At 54.3% G+C, this 19,186-nt stretch overlaps 6 protein-coding genes across 6 annotated transcripts; 4 read left to right on the top strand and 2 right to left on the bottom strand.

The window, feature by feature from the left end:
* Positions 1-870: 870 nt before the first annotated feature.
* NCS54_00575000 (MFS domain-containing protein) lies at positions 871-2,741 on the top strand (the record flags this gene model as incomplete). The annotated part of the gene is made up of 5 exons (XM_053151238.1): positions 871-1,053; positions 1,107-1,207; positions 1,278-1,613; positions 1,668-2,308; positions 2,371-2,741. The coding sequence occupies 5 exons, from the start codon at positions 871-873 to the stop codon at positions 2,739-2,741; spliced, it is 1,632 nt and encodes a 543-aa protein (XP_053007213.1).
* A 189-nt stretch (positions 2,742-2,930) lies between these two features.
* Positions 2,931-5,436, bottom strand: NCS54_00574900 (Rab-GAP TBC domain-containing protein; the record flags this gene model as incomplete). The annotated part of the gene is made up of 6 exons (XM_053151237.1): positions 5,327-5,436; positions 5,154-5,271; positions 4,935-5,096; positions 4,348-4,880; positions 4,156-4,298; positions 2,931-4,105 (listed from the first exon to the last, which is right to left on the bottom strand). The coding sequence occupies exons 1-6, from the start codon at positions 5,347-5,349 to the stop codon at positions 2,931-2,933; spliced, it is 2,154 nt and encodes a 717-aa protein (XP_053007212.1). The 5' UTR covers positions 5,350-5,436.
* Positions 5,437-5,774: 338 nt separating this feature from the next.
* On the top strand, positions 5,775-7,736 carry NCS54_00574800 (Hypothetical protein; the record flags this gene model as incomplete). Its single annotated transcript, XM_053151236.1, has 1 exon — positions 5,775-7,736. The coding sequence occupies one exon, from the start codon at positions 5,775-5,777 to the stop codon at positions 7,734-7,736; it is 1,962 nt and encodes a 653-aa protein (XP_053007211.1).
* A 3,481-nt stretch (positions 7,737-11,217) lies between these two features.
* Positions 11,218-12,460, top strand: NCS54_00574700 (Hypothetical protein; the record flags this gene model as incomplete). Its single annotated transcript, XM_053151235.1, has 3 exons — positions 11,218-11,620; positions 11,687-12,264; positions 12,323-12,460. 3 exons carry the CDS (start codon positions 11,218-11,220, stop codon positions 12,458-12,460), a joined length of 1,119 nt encoding a protein of 372 aa, XP_053007210.1.
* Positions 12,461-13,894: 1,434 nt separating this feature from the next.
* On the top strand, positions 13,895-15,248 carry NCS54_00574600 (Hypothetical protein; the record flags this gene model as incomplete). The annotated part of the gene is made up of 3 exons (XM_053151234.1): positions 13,895-14,100; positions 14,155-14,954; positions 15,010-15,248. The coding sequence occupies 3 exons, from the start codon at positions 13,895-13,897 to the stop codon at positions 15,246-15,248; spliced, it is 1,245 nt and encodes a 414-aa protein (XP_053007209.1).
* Positions 15,249-16,390: 1,142 nt separating this feature from the next.
* NCS54_00574500 (Hypothetical protein) lies at positions 16,391-18,778 on the bottom strand (the record flags this gene model as incomplete). The annotated part of the gene is made up of 1 exon (XM_053151233.1): positions 16,391-18,778. One exon carries the CDS (start codon positions 18,776-18,778, stop codon positions 16,391-16,393), a length of 2,388 nt encoding a protein of 795 aa, XP_053007208.1.
* Between the last annotated feature and the right edge of the window lie 408 nt (positions 18,779-19,186).

The following is a 19,186-nucleotide window of genomic DNA, read 5'->3' as shown; positions in this document are numbered from 1 at the left end:
GGAAGGCTTCTGGGCCAGGCATCATCCATGCTACACAAGACTGAATCGCATTGTTTCACGGCTTGAATAGGAACTGCCCGATCTCGTGGGAATTGCTCACTCTATGTGCCACAGGCAAGGTTCGTCTCGCCGTGCTTATACCAATTAGCACCCACACCGACAAGTATAATTGGCTTTGGAGGATGCATCTACTCACATTGACGGCTGCGACGTTTCCCCTGGATAATTACCGAGTACTCCGAACAACTCACATGCGTTCTATGTACAATCCTTTGGCTCCCCTCCCCGTCGCCGCAATATTTTCGTCTTTTCGAGTCCGATTGAACGAATTTGAAAGCTCATCCAACACATGCACATTCTCGTCGGACCCTCAGGTTCTCCGAACCGTGGCAGACTTGGGCATTCGGCTGGATCATCCACCACAGGACATCTTTTACCTCAGAGATCGTGTTGAAAAGTTTCAACATGGCAATTTAGCATCAGAATCATCCGTGCTACCAATCTCGGATACGGCAATTCCTCGTCTGAATAACTTCAGAATCTTCCATCACGTTTCTAGTCTCCAGTATGACACAATCTGCCGTTGATGGGCCAGCGGGGGAACGGCCCGCAGCACACCCTCTCAATTCGGGTTCCGATCGCTGCTCAGATTTGATTCCGGCTGCAGGTCCGGTCCGAGACAAACGTTACCTTTGATTTCTTATCTCCAGCCTCTTTCGCAGCATCGTAGAGCCTTTGCTTCTTTCTCACTCAGCTGAATTGTTTTGCCAGATTCTTCAATTCGAGGCTCGAGCTGAGGCCGGAGCTTCTTAGACCTCGCCGTTTTCCTCCGCCCTTGCAGGTTGCTATTTCGAACCAAGACGAGCAGAAATGACGGGCAGTTTAACGTCTGGCAGAGCTTCAGCTCCGTCCGAGACTTCACCGCTCCTCGGAGACCGCAACAGCGGCGATGCTATCAATGAGGACGCAGGAAATGGCCGAGTGAACGGCAATCATGTCCAGGAGCCCGTCAAGGCAAAAATGCACCTCATCCTTCCGGCAGTGGGCATCGGTGTAAGAAACCGATAATGTCAATAGCCATCACTCATTCTAAACAGCGTCACTAGGTCTATATGGTTGCAATTGACCAGTTACTGACCGTAGCAACGTATGCCAAGATTGGAAACGAGCTGAACGCTCTCAACAACACCAGCTGGATTGCCACAGCGTGAGTCCGGCCAAGTTACAAGACGGAAAACCTATAGAGCGCCTAGGACCTTATGCTGACCCTTGACAAGCTACTTTCTCACTCTCACAAGCTTCCAGCCTCTCTACGGCAAGCTCAGCGACATCTTTGGCCGGAAGCCTTGCCTTCTCTTCGCTTACACCATCTTTGCCCTTGGCTGCCTCGGCTGCGGTCTTGCACAGTCCATGGTGCAGTTGTGCGCCGCTCGGGCCGTTGCAGGCATTGGTGGAGGCGGCATGAACGCTGTGGTTTCTATCCTTCTGAGTGACCTTGTGCCACTGAGGGAGCGCGGAATGTGGCAGGGTTGCATCAACATTCTCTGGGCTGCTGGGACATCGACAGGAGCGCCTCTAGGAGGTCTGCTGGCTGACTCGGTTGGTTGGCGATGGTGAGCTTGCCCCCGCGCCGTATCTTGTCATGGACGAGCACTCATACGCCCCAGGTCGTTCCTTGGACAAGTTCCGCTGTGCTTTGTTGCCTTCATCGCCGTCTACTTCGTCCTCGATCTCCCACCGGTATCGCACGACCATTGGCTCACCAAAGTACGCCAGATTGACTTTCTAGGTGCCTTCACCCTCGTCATCGCCGTAGTCGCCCTGCTTGCTGGCCTGGACTCTGGCTCCAACTTGGGCTGGTCACACATCATCACCATCGTTGCGCTGTCTCTCGTTCCAGTCTTCTTCGGGCTCTTTCTCTTTGTTGAGATGAAGGTCGCCTCTAATCCATTTGCTCCCGGTCACATCATCTTCGACCGCAGTTTGTTCGCGTGCTACCTCGTCAACTTTTTTGGTGTGGCGGGCCAGATGGCAATCCTCTTCTTCATGCCTCTGTTCTTCCAGGCCGTTCAGGGACTAACTGCTACTCAAAGCGGTGCACTGCTTGTCCCGGGCATGATTGCTGGCGTGATTGCTTCGCTCCTCGGTGGATGGATTATCAAGCGAACCGAAAAGTTCTACGCAATCACTGTGTCTGCGTATGCGTTATTGTTCGTTGCAGCCTTGCCTCTGGGGCTGTCTGTTTGGTTCAGGTCAACCACCGGAGAGGTTGTTGGCCTAGTCGCCACTTCTCTTGGAGCTGGTTGTGGTATGTCTATTACATCTCATCGCTGACCGATGTGACTGGCCCCTTACTGATCAATCTCGTAGGCATCACAACGACACTTGTGGGTCTCTTGGCCAATGCCGCTGTCGAAGACACAGCTGTAGTCGTTGCGTGCTCGTATCTCTTCCGCTCTCTCGGCTCTAGCATCGGTATCAGCACTGGATCTGCCGTCCTCCAACAGGTACTCCGAACCCAGCTGGCCTCTCGACTCCCCAACGGCGACGAGGCCCGTGAGATAGAGGAGAATGTGCGACAGAGCTTGGATTATATCAAGGAACTCCCGCCTCACCTCGCCGCTCAGGTCCGTTCGAGCTACCAGGTGGCGACGCTTGGAGCTCTGGCGTTGATCACGATATACCTTGCTGTATCGTTTTTGACGGCATTCTGGATTAAGGAGAGACCCCTCAAAAGGTAAGAAGACAACGGGCATTCACTGCAGAAGTCTGTTCGAGGGACGCGGAGGATATGTCTGAAAACACACTGTAATCTTGGTCGATCTATAAATTGTATAGTAGATATGAGGTCTAAAAGTTGGGCATGATGGCATAAGAAATCAAGTACATTCCGGGTTGTCTAGGTTGCGTTATGTGCATATATGCATCATTTACGGTTCATCTTTCGTCTTGGTGAGAGGTTCCAGCCCGAATATCTCATCCGAGCGAAGAGGGTTGCGGCTCTCGGTAACCTCCCCGAACAGGAAGGCATTCTTCTCGCGCCTAGTGCTGTTGGACATCTTCTTCTTGTGCTGAAGTGGTGGTGACTTTGCTGATGACGCTGAAGATTTCGAGGGAGCGGATTGGTCTGGCTCCAGCATCCATGAGAAGGAGGACTGTGCCAGTGTTGATCGAGTCGGGACAGGAGATGGCCGTACTTCTACCCCAGCAGCCTTGGTGGCAGAATCTGGATTCGGACCGTCACCAGATGTATCCATACGATCAGGGTTGTTTGGTGCTTCTTCCTCCCGGGGGGTTGGGACCGGTTCAACAATCCGAAGACCGGAGATGTCCACTTCCGCTTCCATCGGAGGGATTGGGTCTGGCTGGACAATAGTCGTCTCTGCCACCACCACTTCCCTGGGGCTCTCCTCAGACGGCGGGGACTCCAGTACTGGAACTTCCATGGAAGAATCTTCTAGGTAGATCTTGACAAACTGGACCTTGGCGGCCGCAACCTCAATGAGGTCGAGGCTCTTGGTCTTATCTTCCAGGTTTGAAGCTGACACTGCCTTGAGGTTGTTGACCGTCTCGTCAAGCATGGCAGCCAGCTGCTGGTTGCGCCTCTCCAGCGCAGCAAGACTTTTGGCCGCCCCCTCCTCGCTCATTATCTGTCGTGGAGACCTGGGAGTTGATCTGGCCTCGTTGATGTTGCGTCTGATTTCTCCCATAGCATCTCTAACCGCCTGGTTGATGCCGAGTTTTTCGCCCCTTTCAAACACCCCCTTTGCTCCTTTGGCTGCTCCTTGGAACAGCGCCTCCATGCCGCCTTGCTGCTGAATAAACCGAGACGGCGAAGGTATTTGTGACCTGGATCCAAGTCCTCGTTGCCTGAGCGAGTTGAAGGCACGGAAGCTTGGGGTAGCTGCTCGCGAGTTCTGAGAGGGCGATGATACAGCCGGCATCCTTCCAGTATACTTCATGATCAGAGACGCTCCGCCAGATGCGCTGAGATGCTCGCGGAGATACAGGGCATCATCAGCAAACGTATGAGGGCCGTGAGATGGCGAGGGGGCGGGATATTTCAAGAGCAGCTGAAGGCAGACGGAGTAATCCGCTTCTAATACTGTAGCGAAATATTAGCACCTAAAGAAGGAAACCAACAAAACAACTTACAATCCCATCGAATGCGGATTAGCATGGCAACACAGATGAGGTCTATCAAATCTAGTGATGCGTCAACAGCGAATATCGTATCCCATAGGACCAGAAACTGCTCGAACGGAAATTCTCTGCTGAAAAGTAACCGGATCCATCGACTATTCTTGTCAGCAAGAGCGTGGATATGAAGAAAGCCTTAGGCCATACATAAGAAAGATTTGCGGCAATATCTCGATATTGGTGAGATGTGCAGCGAGTTCCGGGTCCACCTTTTGAAGGCATACCTCATGAATGAACCTGCTTCTTTCGACGATAGTAGAGCTTTGTTCAGGGAACTTGGAGGATCGCAAAGGGGTTCCTGATGTCGCGATAGAGTCCTTAACCTCGTAAAATGATTGCGCATGTTCCATTAACCTGGAAAAGAGGATGAAAGCGTCGTGCTCGACGAAGGAAGCATCCAAAGTCTTGATGAGAGCATCTTCGAGAGAGGCGTCCGATGGTATGGTCGCCGGGTCCAAGGTGTCCTGCTGGATGACATGCAGAATAGGGGCGAGAAGCTCGTGCATGCCTTGTCGATAACCGCCTCGCTCAGGGTTAAGTTTGCAGTACATGAAAAGGATGTCCAGAATCATGGCCTGGGTTTCATCTTCATGATATGATGCTTCATCCGGAAGTCTTTGGACATCCTGCAGGATCTCGGCGCGGATAATCTCATCCTGGCGAACGGTGTTCCAAGGAGACTTGAGTTGGGGTCAGCCCTCTAGTCAGAGTCTAAGTTGCAGCACAAGACTCACAGCAGGATCATCTGTTAGAGGGTCTATGCTGAGTTCAGCTAGGGTCTCTGGGTGCTTGATGTACTTGAGAAAGTGCTCCCGCCGCTCAGTATAGAGGCGTCTTCCCTCATCGAGGGTTTGAGACCAGCTCAAGCCCTCAGCTGCAGTGGACAGTAGAAAAGTCTATCAGGCGTCAGTACTTGATCCAGCATCAGCCAATGATGGAGCGGCTTGACCTACCTTCCAGCACACAGAGCGACATCCCGATATGCATGGACTGGAAGGCCCATTATATCGAACGGCTCGTTGCAGGTCGCCAAGATGAGCGCCGTGAACTTGAGTCTCACGCCATCTCGGCCTGCGTCAGGGTTTGTCAGTCAATTCAGTCGCTCTTGACGGTGCTTGCAACCCACAGCAACTCTTCCAGAGGCCTCATGATGCTTCGTGGCGAAGCAAAGAGGAGAGGCTTTACCGTGTCGCAAGAGAAGATGCAAAATGAATGAGATGAATTTGAGGCCGTCAAAGGCGAAGGAAGGGACGGGATCCAGCCTAGGCAAGTTCCATGGATCCAGGTTGGCGGTGGATGGAAGTTGGCCCCACTCTCAGCCTTCTGTTAGCGCTAACCCCCCCGTGACAGGCCGCCCGGGGGTCCTACCAGAAGCTCGAGGCCTCCGCGTTCAGGGGGCATCGCGCTAAACAAATAGCCACGACTTGTGATGCCTCGTGCATCCAATCCATTCAGACCACCTACGTCAAGCCTTGTGCTCACCAGCACCCGTCGTTATCTATCTACTCTCATCCACTTCCATACCCACCTCGTGACCGCGAGCTCGGGAAGGATGCTTCATCGGATGAGCCATCATGTCTGCCGATCTCTTCGCTGAGTTCAACAGCCTCTCAAGCAATCCCACGCCTCCTCCTGCCCAACAGGCCACTCCTTTTCAGCCTCAGCAACAACCACCACCACCACCACAGCAATCACAACAAACTGGAGCCAAGGATCCGTTTGACTTCTTTGGCACCACTAGCCATGCTTCTCCCATAAGCACACAGCCTTGGCCTTCACTCCAGACCCAGCCTGCTGCGTCAATCTCGTGGGGAAGTACTCCAGCTCCGTCCAAGCCGGCCGCAGCGGTTGAGGACGATGATGACGGATGGGGGGATTTCGAGGTAGCTGAGCCTTCACAGCCCTCACCCGCGAACCCTTCTCCTTTCCAGGCCCCAACTCCTACGCCTGTGTCTATTCCGGCTTGGGGCTCACCAGCTACGGGTCCAGCCAGCTCACCCTCAATACCATGGCACAACCCAAGCCCTGGTCCAGCTCCAGCACAGCGAGCGCCTTCTGTCCAGCAACCCCCAACTCGGGTTGTGAGGGCATCCACGCTGGATCTCATGTCCAACAGCCTTGTCGATATTGGCACACTTCCTCATCAAACTTCTGGCACAGCCCAGGCGCAACAACCCGCTCCTCAGTCACAGCTCCGACAACAGTGGCAGCATGCACCAGCCCATCAGGAGCCGCAACAGCCACGCATGAAGGCTATGCTGAAGTCTTCAGCTTCAAATGACCCCAGCGTTCTTTTTGATGCGGAGGACTTTGAACTTCAGGTGGCGGAGGGTGATGAGGATGACGACGACGATGAATTTGGGGAGTTTGAGACTGTGGCACCCCCTCCTCCACCCGCGCCGGTACCAAAGGTAGTTCCTACAACGGCCCCTACGAAACCAGCAGCAACTCTTCCATCGATGGACCTCCTTTCATTAGATGAGCCAGAACCGCCGAAGCAGCCAACCAAGAAGCAGCCTCCTAGCCAGCTTCTCGGGGGTCTTGCTTTCGGTGCCACAGCTTCGAACTACCCTCAGGCGCCAAAGTCTCCGTCCTTTCAAGACCGTAACCCTTTTCCTGACTTGGCCATCAAGACACCGACTCCGACGGAACCCAAGCAGGCGAAAAAGCCCAAGGAGCCATCGCCAGTCACGGCATGGCCATCTATGGACAGTCCGGTGGGCACCAAGGCAACCAAAGGCAAGGAAGATGACGAAGGATGGGGGGCTTGGGATGACTTTCCGGCTGCCGACAGCCAGAAGGCAGGTACCGACTCCTCAAAACCGGCCGAGAGTTGGGACTGGGATGCTGTCGACAATGTCCAGCCATCTCAGAGTCATGTTCCAGATGATGCTCCTCCACCCATCAATGTCCCGCCTCCATCAGTTATCCTATCTGTATTTCCCGACCTCCTCAACTCTGGTAATGCTCTATTCAAACCCATATCGGGCCAAACCGCGTCGATTAAGCAGCGCATTCTATCAGACCCAAAGGCTGGGGAGTTTCTACAAGGTTATATTCTTCTAGCGATGACAGCCGCCAGGGTCATTGCGGGCCGCAAACAGCGATGGCACCGAGACAAGATCTTGGCCAAAAGCATGTCGATCTCGGCCGCAGGAAGCAAGGGCATGAAACTTGCAGGAGTGGACAAGACGCAGTCAGCACGCGAAGACCGCGAGGCCGCAGATGTCGTCGCCGTGTGGCGGCAGCAAGTCGGCCGTTTGCGGTCTGCCGTTGCGGCGGCCAAGGCGGCCGGCAAGGGTTCAACAGCACTCAGGGTCCCTGAGATTAGCGAGAGCATGTCGGTGCAAACGGCCAAGATGGTACCGACGGCCCCCAAGGCGTGCATCATCTGCGGTCTCAAGAGAGAAGAACGGGTGGCCAAGGTGGACTTTGAGGTGGAGGACAGCTTCGGGGAGTGGTGGGTGGATCACTGGGGACACAAGGCATGCAAGAACTTCTGGATAGAACATGAGCAGCAGCTGAGGCAGCGATGAGTCGGTGCCAGATACTCCGAGCCTGGTACCTAGCTATGTATGTCAATATAAAGTCGTCGTGATATTGGTCGCAGTCTTGGCCTCGCTGCAACGTCAGTGGCCTGACGGCCCACCGTTTCTAGAAGAAGGGCATTCAATTGAAAACATATGCACTCACGCGATGAGGAAAGTCGTCTCTATGTGAGGACGTTACCCACAAGCATCGCACGGCAGAGGGTGACAGAGCTCAACGAGGAGTGACGGGTGCTGTTAAGCTGCATGCCTCCATGGTGACTTATGCAGGCCTCTGGCAGTGTTGCTCCACCCGATGGAACCATCCGAGAACCAATCTGAGAGACTATTGATGCAGCCAGGTGACAGGGAATTCAAAGAATATCTGCGTCACTGGAAGGATCTGCAGGAATATTGAATTTACAAGATCAAATTGTTGAGCTGAATCCAACAAAATGTCCCGACCGGTCACCGTCCAAACAGTCGCCGTCAAAAAGAGCCAACGGGCTTGAGCACGGACGGATTGCGGGGTCGGACCGTTGCACGGCATCTGAACTCCTCCGGGGGAGCACCGGCCGAGCCGGAAGCGGAGGGGGAAAAAGGATTCACGCGTAACTTGGAAAAAGTCTGCACATTAGCTCGCCGAACCGCTCGAGTGTACACAGCGCTGTCCTGCCCGCTAAGACGGATGATCCAAGCAAGTTCGCCGAAATAACATTGTGAGGAGGTTGGGGAAGCTGCCCGCGAAACACCCCTGGGTCACTCAGGCCAATAAGCCCGTCAAGGTCGACTTTGGGCCTGTCATTGGCCTCAACTTGACGCTGCTCCGAATGATCTGATATCAGCCATCATTGCTCCATGTTGTCGTAGAAACAGGAGCTCTCGACGGCCTACTCCAGAGAGGGCCAGGAATTACTAGGGGAACAGGCGGCTGAGGGGGCTTTATCTTCTTATGCCAAGCTAACCTACTTAAACGTCCACATATATCCCCGCACTCTGGACAAGACGCTGATAAGCATGAGAACGGTTGACGGCAGAATAGATAAGAGTTAAAGATTTAGCGAGCCCATGCGTCGTCCTTCTCGTCATTCACCTCCTCTCTTGTCCATTACAGCGACGGCGAACTCACTTGCGATGGTGGTCCTGGGAGACCGTTTCCTCCAGGGCTGGCCCACTCCGTAAGGACAGGCCCCGGGCCGAGTGGGTGTGGAAGAAAACTCCGAGTGACCAGGCACTAGGGTCAAGAAAGAATGTGACACCAGTACAAGGAAGCATCATGTCCTTCTCCAAGGATAGCTACATAGTGATGATAAAGAATTCTGAATAGTATAGAAGAAGCTTTTAGAGCATTCAAAGTATATGATCCCATTTTTTCTGTCACTAAATGATAGAATTCGTCATTAGATACCTGTATTTAAAAAGACTTGGAGGTACTTTGCCCTTCCTCTGTCTCGTTTATTTCTTATCCCACATGCCAGGTGCTAGGTGAGTGGGGAACGGCGTGGCATTCATTCACCTCTGGACCATTCATTCCCTGGTCAAACAAGCCCAATGGCAGAGATGCCAGAAACCTGGGATGGGTTGCTCAATGCTCGCTTGATGCTCGAAAAGGATTAGCGGCACATGCCAAGCAATTTTTTGTCTTTGTACTTGTGCGTGGAAGGGAAGAGGCTGTCGCGGGAGGCAGCAGGACCAGTGTCTGCCACGAAACATTGTTCGGGTTGCCGGGCCTGATCCGAAACCTGTGTCGCGGGCTGTGGAGGATACCCAGATGCCACGATTCACTTCCGAGAGGTGGATTTCATCATGGATTTTCTGATGTGCCCAGATAAGGTGGAATGGAAGAGTGGGAGAATGGGCCTCGGTTGGTGGAAGGCATCTCAAAGGGCACGTGTGGCCTTAAAAAATGGAACGGCAGGTGGCCCAACTACCGCTCGCCAGTACCTTGCCTGGCCCCGTCAGTTGCGGCTTCCCGTCTCCAACGGTGGCTTCCATTCCATCTATTATGGTCAAGCAAGCACCTGGAAGGTCTCTGGTCTTTCCTTCCCTGTGCTCAAGTGGTAGGAGCGTCAATCAGTCAACAAATGAGCCTCCACTTACACCCATCTCCCAGCCCCCCTCCTAGCCCCAATCGCGAGCTCAGGACGGCCCTCGATGCCCATTGAATGAAGAGGCCAGATGTCCTATCGCAAAACGAGTCGCACGAGTTACCTCAGACGCTTCATGTACAATCGGGCTCCTACAAATGCCCGTCACGAGGGGCAATGTAGAGCTAGTACAGTACATGGCAGAGGTGACTTTTGAGCTGGGGCAGGAGGCGTGGGTGTGGATGTCGGCAAGTGGGATGGGATGGATCTAGGCGCACAAGCTACAGCTTCGGTACTCGGTGAGCAGGTATACATTCCCCTCAGTAGTCGTGTCTCTTCCGCCCTCACTTATTGACACAACGAGGGAGCTGGGATCACAGGTACAAGACCGTCAAGTATTCAGCCCATGACCTCAGGTGGTCATAGCATCCTGTCCCTCGCTGGGCCATGCAGCACCTCCCTCAGTGAGTGGAGTGGGGGAGCCGGATTGGATGGAGGGGAAGGAGAGACTTGCTGCCGCTGCCGCTGCCGCTGCCGCAGCTCTGCTCTGGGCTTTCTGTGGCCCTGGCAATGGATCCCGTCCATGAGGTGGATGGCATGGCCTGGCCTGGCGGGCAGGCTCTGATTCTGCTTCTGGTGCTGGCTTTGGCTCTGGCTCTGGTTCTGGCCCTGGGTCCATTTCCCAGTTCCATCAACTCCTCCACCTCTTCTTCTATCCTCCTCCTTCACCCACTCACACACCTCTCACCTCACTTTACTTCACCTTCACCACCTCTCTTCTCCCTCTCTCTGCTCTCTCCATCTCTCTCACCCTTCTCCTCCCCTCTCCTCGCCCCCCTTCCTCACTTCAGTCTATTCCGCCTCCACTTCTCCAGTTGTTGGCCTCTCTTCCTCCACGCCTCCTGTGCAATAACCCATCCGCCGCCGCCGTCGCTTTCTCATCGGAGCGCTCGCGACCCTTGACCCCGCTATCCCGCCTCGCGTACACGACCGCAGAAAAAAAATACACTGCACCACCCATCCCCATCCCGCCGCCCCCGCCTTCTCCAGCATCCTTCTGCGTCCTCGCATCACCCCCAGCGTCGACGTCAAGGTTAGTGAATAGTTTTCATTACTTGTGTTGGCTCTTGACTGCGCCGGTGCGTTTCAGTGCCGGCTTCTTTGTGCCGGCGCGCATGAGTTTCATGACTCTAATTGTGCGGTGCGGTGCAACGAGGGCCAACCATCCTCCACCCGGGTTTGCGCGTTGGAGCTCTCGTTTTTTCTTCCAGTTGCGTTTGAATAAGAAACCTTCTGACATATAGAATAGACTCCTTCGGACATTTTTCTAGCTTGTCCGCTCCCTTACTCATTCCAAACTTCGAAAACCATCCTCGCCTCCCGCTTTCCGACCCTCCACCAAAATGTCGGCCCCTCAGGATACCCTCCCCCCCAACAACGGCAGCGATATCATCGACCAGATGGATCAGCTTAGAATGGACGAGCGCCTCGGCCCCGATGGTGAACCCGCCCCTAAGACGGACGAGGAGTACGCTCAGGCCCAACTCACCCTTCGCGCCATTGTCTCGTCCAAGGAAGCTGGTGTCATTATTGGCAAAGGTGGCAAGAATGTCGCCGATCTGAGAGACGAGACTGGTGTCAAGGCCGGTGTCAGCAAGGTCGTACAGGGCGTTCACGATCGTGTCCTGACCATCACTGGTGGATGCGACGCCATCTCTCGGGCCTATGCCATCGTCGCCCGGGCTCTTCTCGAGGGTGCCCCCGCCATGGGCATGGGAGGCATTGTTCAGAGTAACGGCACTCATCGTACGTTGAAAATTTTCCTGATGCAATAAACAGTTTTGGCCCGACATTCTAACATTGCTCTTCTAGCCATCAAGCTTCTCATCTCCCACAACCAAATGGGTACTATCATTGGAAGGCAAGGTCTCAAGATCAAGCACATCCAGGACGCTTCAGGTGTCCGCATGGTCGCCCAGAAGGAGATGCTTCCCCAGTCCACCGAGCGGATAGTTGAGGTCCAAGGAACTCCCGAGGGCATTCAGCGTGCCGTGTGGGAAATCTGCAAGTGTCTGGTTGATGACTGGCAGCGAGGCACCGGAACCGTCCTCTACAACCCTGTTGTTCGCACTCAGCCCTCCAGCAGCACAAGTGTTGGCAGTGGAGTGGGATACAGCCAGGGCTCAGGCAGGAGCGAGTACGGTAGCCCTCGCGTCATGCGAACAGGTAATGGCGCCGACTTTAGCAACGGCAGCTCAAGGCCGTATAATCGCCGCTCTGATTCTGACGCAGCCATTCGAGGCCCGCCTACCCATGACGAGAACGGCGAAGAGATCCAGACGCAGAACATCAGCATCCCTGCGGACATGGTTGGCTGCATCATTGGACGTGCCGGCAGCAAGATCAGTGAGATCCGCAAGACATCGGGTGCTCGCATCTCCATCGCCAAGGCAAGTCGGATTCCCCACGGAGCCAGTCGCAGCATAGCTAACCCAGATACTTGTATAGGCGCCTCATGATGAGACGGGTGAGCGCATGTTCACCATCATGGGCACTGCCAAGGCCAACGAGTCGGCGCTGTTCCTTCTGTACGAGAACCTCGAGGCAGAGAAGATGCGCCGCAGCCAGCTCCAGGAGCCCGAGTAGGCTTCTCGCGGCGCTTAAAATTCTCATTGAGTTTTGCTTTGCTTTGCGTGTTCCGTGCGACTTGCTGAGGTCAGTTCTGGCAAGGCGACCTGGGACACTTCCAGATCTGACTTGCCGCGAGGCTTGTGTATTCTTTGGGGACGATACCAGACGACATTACCATGAACGGCCGACTCCTCTCCACGACTCTTTTCCCTCCGCCGAAAAAGAAAACCCCCCATCTTCAACTCCGTTTCCTTTTCCTAATTGGTCTCATTCTCATTATTATTGCAAAATCAGCCCGGTTGTGACTGCTCGTCACCCCGTCGCCTCCTTAACCAACCAACCCTCTTTGTGGCGCGATGTACCGATATGCATCTCATGTGGCATACCGTCTGTATAAGTTTCTCTCAACCGGATGCTCGGGACGACTGCTTTTCTCCTCGGAGTTATGGTTTCATGGCTCTGGATGGGCATGACACTGACACAGTGCTTCTAACGACTGGCGAAGCATGGATGTCGGGCTTGGACCCGATATGGACATGGCTATGGCTATGGCTTGACGACACAAAAAAACAAATCACAACACCTCCATCAAAGAGTCGGTAATGAATGATTGGGACAGACAGCGCAGACACTTGGGGGCCGAGAAGGGCACATCACGGCCTCTACCTTTCCTCACCTCAGTCTCTCCACCTCACTCAATCTTGGCGTCACCTTCCCCTCCCTTTCACCTCGCACAACTGTTTCTCTCTCTCTTACACGCTCGGATTCCGACATTGTCACGCGACTTGCGCCTCCCGACTTATCGCTCCATAATCCCGAATCACGCACGCACGCATCGATATTACATACCCCCATCACAATATTCCATCCATCCACACACACACGCTGGCTCACTTGATTGTGTATTTTGGTTCCTCGTGAACTCGCACCCGCATGATGCCTCTCCTCTCTCCACCTTGCATGTAGGGCGGGATCTGGGAAAAGCATCATTAGCTGGGGGCAGATATAGGTCAGGTTGAAGAGCCACGAAATAAAATTAAATTTATGAGCATGATATTGTTTGTGATGTGATTTGAAATATGTCTCTTTGTTTGTCGTGGCTGAGTCTAGGCCATCTCGATCTCGATGTGAATAGAGTGGATGGATACGAGGCTGAAGTAACGCCACAAAGACCCTTGTGGCGTTAGGGTGGGGCGCTCAGCCTGCAACCTCTAGGTTGTGTCTCATGCTTTTTTGGCAATTGAAGCCAACTGTCAAATTTCATCATGGCAACTACATGACCTCCCAACACTTTTCTCCACTCCCTTTCACTCACTCGATTCCTTCTGTCTCTCTTTAAATCCAATTGCCATTTTCTTCTTCGCATCATCAATCTTTGTGTGACTATATCTGCTTTCGTGACACTCCGAATCGCATCTCGACTCCACTCACTACAAAGCGACGAACAGGATGGCGCGCTCAAAGCAGCCAGCCGTGAAGCGCGAGGCTTCGTCCGAGTTCTTTAACAAGACGACCGCCGCCTGGGAAGATACGAATGGCGCGCACAAGGGCTCCAATGGACACGCCGTCAAGAAGGCGGCTGATGTTGTGCCGCTGGAGCAGAATGCGGGAGTCTTCCAGCTTGTCGTGGCGGTTGCGGGCATCTATGCATCCTTGTAAGTCATGGCCAGCGACATCATGACGACTGATCGAGATACTAACCCTCCAAGCTTAACATGGGCTTACCTCCAAGAGAAGCTCACGACGACGCCCTACGGCCCTGCCGACGCCCCCGAGGTCTGGCATTTCCCCGTCTTTCTCAACACCATCCAGTCCGTCTTCGCCGCCATCGTAGGCGCCGTCTACCTCTACGCCTCGACACCGCGCAACAGCCCAGTCCCTCCCGTGATCCCCTCGCGCCGCATCCTCGCTCCTCTCGCCCTCGTCGCCGTCACGAGCAGTCTCGCCAGCCCGTTTGGATACGCTTCTCTTGCGCACCTCGACTACATCACCTTCCTCCTCGCCAAGAGCTGCAAGCTGCTCCCCGTCATGTTCCTGCACATCACCGTCTTCCGCCGGCGGTATCCTCTGTACAAGTACCTCGTTGTCGCGACCGTGACGCTCGGCGTTGCCGTCTTCACTCTACACTCGGGCAAAAAGAGCAAGAAGGCGTCGGCGGTGCGGCCCGACGACGCGAGCACCGCCTGGGGTCTCCTCCTGCTGGGTATCAACCTGCTGTTTGACGGCTTGACCAACAGCACCCAGGACCACATCTTCCAGACCTTCCGCCCCTACTCGGGCCCCCAGATGATGTGCGCCAACAACCTCATGAGCTCCCTCGTCACCGGCGCATACCTCATCGGCAGTCCGTGGCTCGTCGCCACCGGCATCGGTGAGTGGCTCGGCATGGATGTTGCCGGCAGCGCGGGCGAGCTCAAGGCTGCTCTCGACTTTATGGCCCGGTACCCGGCCGTGTGGAGGGATGTCCTCGGCTTCGCGGCGTGCGGCGCCGTTGGCCAGGTGTTTATCTGTAGGTTTTCTTGTTCGCAACCATGGCAAGCCCCAGCTAACCACTGTCATTCTAGTCTACACCCTCGCTACCTTTTCATCTGTCCTCCTCGTCACCGTTACCGTCACCCGCAAGATGTTCACCATGATCCTGTCTGTTCTCGCCTTTGGCCATCGCCTGACGCAGATGCAGTGGCTCGGCGTCGCCCTCGTCTTCGGCGGCATCGGCGTCGAGGCCAGCATCGCGCGGCAGGAGAAGATGGCCAAGGAGGCTGCCAAGAAGGCGCAGCAGAACGGGAACAAGAAGGATCTCTAATTGTGTCGTGTTTCTGTCATGTTTTTCAGAGTTCATGTTTTTGAGAGTGAAGGAGACCGTTTACAACGTAAAGCTAGATCAGGCGTTGGATTCAGTGCATTATATTGTTTATTTACTACTAAAAAGGCGCTAGAGGGTTGTCAGAGTTGTGGGAGGCTCAGAGGAGCTTAGTTTGGAGTTGGAAGATATACATACATAGACCTAAAGATGGATCTACTTACAGAGTCTCTCTTCTGTGGCGGCATTACATTCAATAAAGTGCTAGAAATTAGAAAAGATCAGAAAGAGTTTAACAGCAGAAACATGATCACAGCATACGCAACTTGATCAATTGGAGAATCTTTTGTGATTTCACCTAGCTAGGTATGTGATTTCTCGAATCACCTGCTTCAACTAGATAAGATATCCTTCAATTCCAAAAACTCCCTCCCTGCTATAACCCAAGATAGCAGAGCCCGTCTTTCCCATCCATCGTCATGTTTCCATCCCCCCCTCCCTAGCTGGGTATTTGAGCCCTCCATGGGTCAAAGGGAGGGTTTCCTGAGCCTGAGCCATACGCCACTCCGTTTTTGTTGTCCAAGCTCAACAAAGCAAAACCAAAGATAACAAAGAAACGAGTTTTTTTTTAAAAAAGGAAACAAATGTGACAAACGACACCCAAGTCTTTTGTCTATATTACACTAACGTCTTCCTTCTGATTCAGAAAGACAATGTCGACACCGATGGAGGTGGAACCGTCCGACGCCTTGCGCTGTGCTTTGCTGAAAAACGAAAGTAGGGGGGTTGCAGAAGGTAGCGATTGATTGGTTGATTGGCTGGTTGATGAGTCGATCGATGATGGCGGTGACAAAGAAGATTGCTTGTTTGAGTGAGATATTTGCGTGTCGTCGTGCGTCCGGTCCAACAATAACCGGCCGTGGTTGCAGGGAGCAGTCCACCCCTGCCTGCAAAAACGCCTGAAAATGCCGTGATTGTGTCGTCGAATACTGTGAGTGAGATATATGGCGAATACAAGAGATATAAGCGAAAGTAGGCGGACTGTGAGTTCCCCTTCAGGGAAACTTGTTAACTCCGAGTCGGACGTCCGTTCTTCCAACACGGGTTAGGGTCAAGTACGCCGAGTCCATATTGACTAAGCTCTATCATAGTAGATCGTCGATTGACCGGATAATAGGTGCCTCGCCTCTTGTTGGGGGGCTCCGAGGGTCTGCTACCACTGCAGGGCTTCCGAACGTCGAGAATGGGTCGCGAGGGAACATTCCCGCTCGAGGGGAAAAGAGACTCTGACTGGGGGTTGGTGGGCACTCGACAAACCGCATGCCGGCAACTTCACCAACCTCGTGCAGTGGGTTGTTGGTCATCGTCTCGACCCGTGGGGATAGAAGAGCCTCGTCATCAGGGAACGACCCTGGCAGGGTGATTGTCCTCGTCACAGGAGCATCGTCGTACTTGGTGCTCTCTGACTTGATCGAAGGCGCTGAGTTGAACCTGGGGAACGTCATGCTCTGAAAGCCGAAGCTTGACTGAGACGGGAATCCCGGAGTGGGTGGTGGCATCATATCAGAGCCCAGACTAGGTGCCGGGGCCAGAGCCAGAGTAGGCGGCGGTGCTAAGGTTGGCGGGGATCTGCCGTGTCCTGACTTGGGCCGCTGGGGAAGACCTCCAAGCTTGAAGGGGGTCAACTGTTCCGAAGTCTGCTGCTCAACCTCTTCCATCCATGTACAGGTAGGTGGTGCAGAAGCTGGGCCTGGTGAAACGGCAAGTAGCCCGGGGGTCGAGTTCCCTCTGAGCCGGTTCGGGCTCGGGCTGAACTGGGTTTCCTTCACATCCTCAGCATGCGTAGGCAGAGGCGCTGTCTGGGGTGTTTTGGGGCTAATATCAATAGCATCGGCTGACAAAGTTAGTCGGTGCTTAGTAGGAACACGGCCGGTACGAGGGCCATGAGCGGCTGGTCCAGATCGCTTTCCAGAGACCTCCTTCTGGAAGTCCTGCAGCGAGTACATGAGCTTCATGTTGGGGCTGATCCATTGGCTCTTGCTCTGGGCCGCATAGTAAGCATCGTTGACGGTGAGCTCGGGCTTCTGGTAGAGACCGTAGGCAATAATAAGACTGGCTGATCGGCTAGCGCCCTGCTGGCAGTGAACAAGCACCTTCAAGCCAGCCCTGGTACGATCCTCAATAGTCTCACACAGCCTCATCAGATCCGGTGCGATGTCGGTGTTGTGATCCCAGGGAATGTGGATGTATTCGGGCTCCTTGAAGTGAGTTGCCTTGGGGGTTGTGGGCGTCTCAGCGGATTCTTCTTCCGGGGGATACTCGAAAGCAGTAGCGAAGCTGGCTGTCGAAATGGCAGTATCGGGAACGGGGCTTTCGCCGTCGGGAGTCGAGTAACGGAAGTGCTCAAAAGTCGATCGCGAGTCCCGAAGAGACTTGCGAAGCTCGAAGGGATTTCGGACTTCTCGGGCGCAGTTAATTACTACATCAAACCGCGCAGCCTCATCTGCATTAGGCTCAGAATAGAGGTAGACGTTGTCGCCATAAATGGCAATCGGACCATCGGGATATCCTGGAGTCTTCATGTCCTCGTTGTTTTCATTGTCGCGATAAGGATCATCGTCTCGGTTGGCCATTTGGGTTCGAATTGGCGAATCCTCTTCCGTGATTGCAGAACCAAACGACGGCTTCATGGTCGACTTTGTAGGTCGAAGAACCTCAGACAGACCAGACTCGTTCCGCTCAAGAACCTTGGGAAAAGTCATGCCACCGGGTGGGCCAAAGGTAGACGACTTGAGGCCCGAGGACATGTGAGGTGAGGAGCACGAGTGCTTGAGAGCGCGGCGCTGCAGCATAGGCATGCCTGGCGAGGGGGGAACCTCGAGTGTTGTCCTGCTGATCAAGTCGGAGGTGTTGGTCTTGAGGCTCAATTGGCTCGGCTTCCGCCTCATCGCAGGGATCATGGGCTTAATGAATGATGGCGAGGAAGGTTCCGAAACCAAGGAAATGGTCGTCGTCGCAGTTGAGCTGGCAAAGGGGGGCTGGATCGAGAGACCCTTCATGTTGCGCGCCCGGCGCGGCGAGGGCGAAGTCATGGGTCGCTGTAACCGCGGGGGCTCGCTGAGCAGTGTGGTGGGATTAGCAGCAGGAAGAGCGCCGAAGCTGGTGGCAGGGAAGCTGTTGAGGGGAATGAGGTTTGTCGGAGAATCGGGGGACGAGGACGGAGACGGGTCTGAGAGAGGCGAAGAGTCGGTTGTGGACAGCGTTGTTGTGGGGGAAGAGTCGGCCGACTCTGAAGTTTGAGTTGAGGTGCTGTCATGGTGCTTGTGGGTTGGATCCGCGGGAATCATGCTCGGCCGGAGGCCGTGCTGGGTGGCACTCATCATGCCAGGTCGCTTGGGTTCCAGATCGACAAACTTGGGGTCAACGAGGGTGACAGTGTCCTGGTCAGCCATGGTCTCGGCATCCAGATCAAACACTGTCATGAAAGGTGGTATTTGGTCCTCGTAGGTTCTCCGGTCTGTTACGGACGGCATTGTTTTGCTTCCGTTCCGCGTTGCGGTCTGAAAGTATGTGTGTCGTGTGCGTGGTGAATCGATGTAGGCGTTAAAGAGCCAAGTGTGCTCTTGTCGCTGACGAGGGCGTTGGCTGGAATTCCTCGGGGCGTTTCGGATAACCACGCTATTTTCCACCTGGGACAGCGTCGTTGTTGATAGATATTATGAAGTTAATGTGCGCAAGTTTTCAACCAAAGGAGCAGAAAGAAAGATCGTTCCGGGCAAATAAATGAGTGGTGTCGCGGCCGAGGTGCGATCGAGAGCAAACGGTCGGTCGTTCGATGTGGATAGCGCAGCTGATCCTGTCACTGAGGGCGCGAGTGGTGGGCAGTGCTCGGTTCGAGAGCCAGAATCCTTTCGGGGTCTTGGCGGGAAAAAAGAGAGGAA

The sequence above is a fragment of the Fusarium falciforme genome, chromosome 4, assembly GCF_026873545.1.
Source record: "Fusarium falciforme chromosome 4, complete sequence".
In the NCBI taxonomy this organism is placed as follows: domain Eukaryota; kingdom Fungi; phylum Ascomycota; class Sordariomycetes; order Hypocreales; family Nectriaceae; genus Fusarium; species Fusarium falciforme.
Note: the sequence above shows the minus strand (reverse complement) of the source record. Positions and strands in the feature narration are given on the sequence as shown.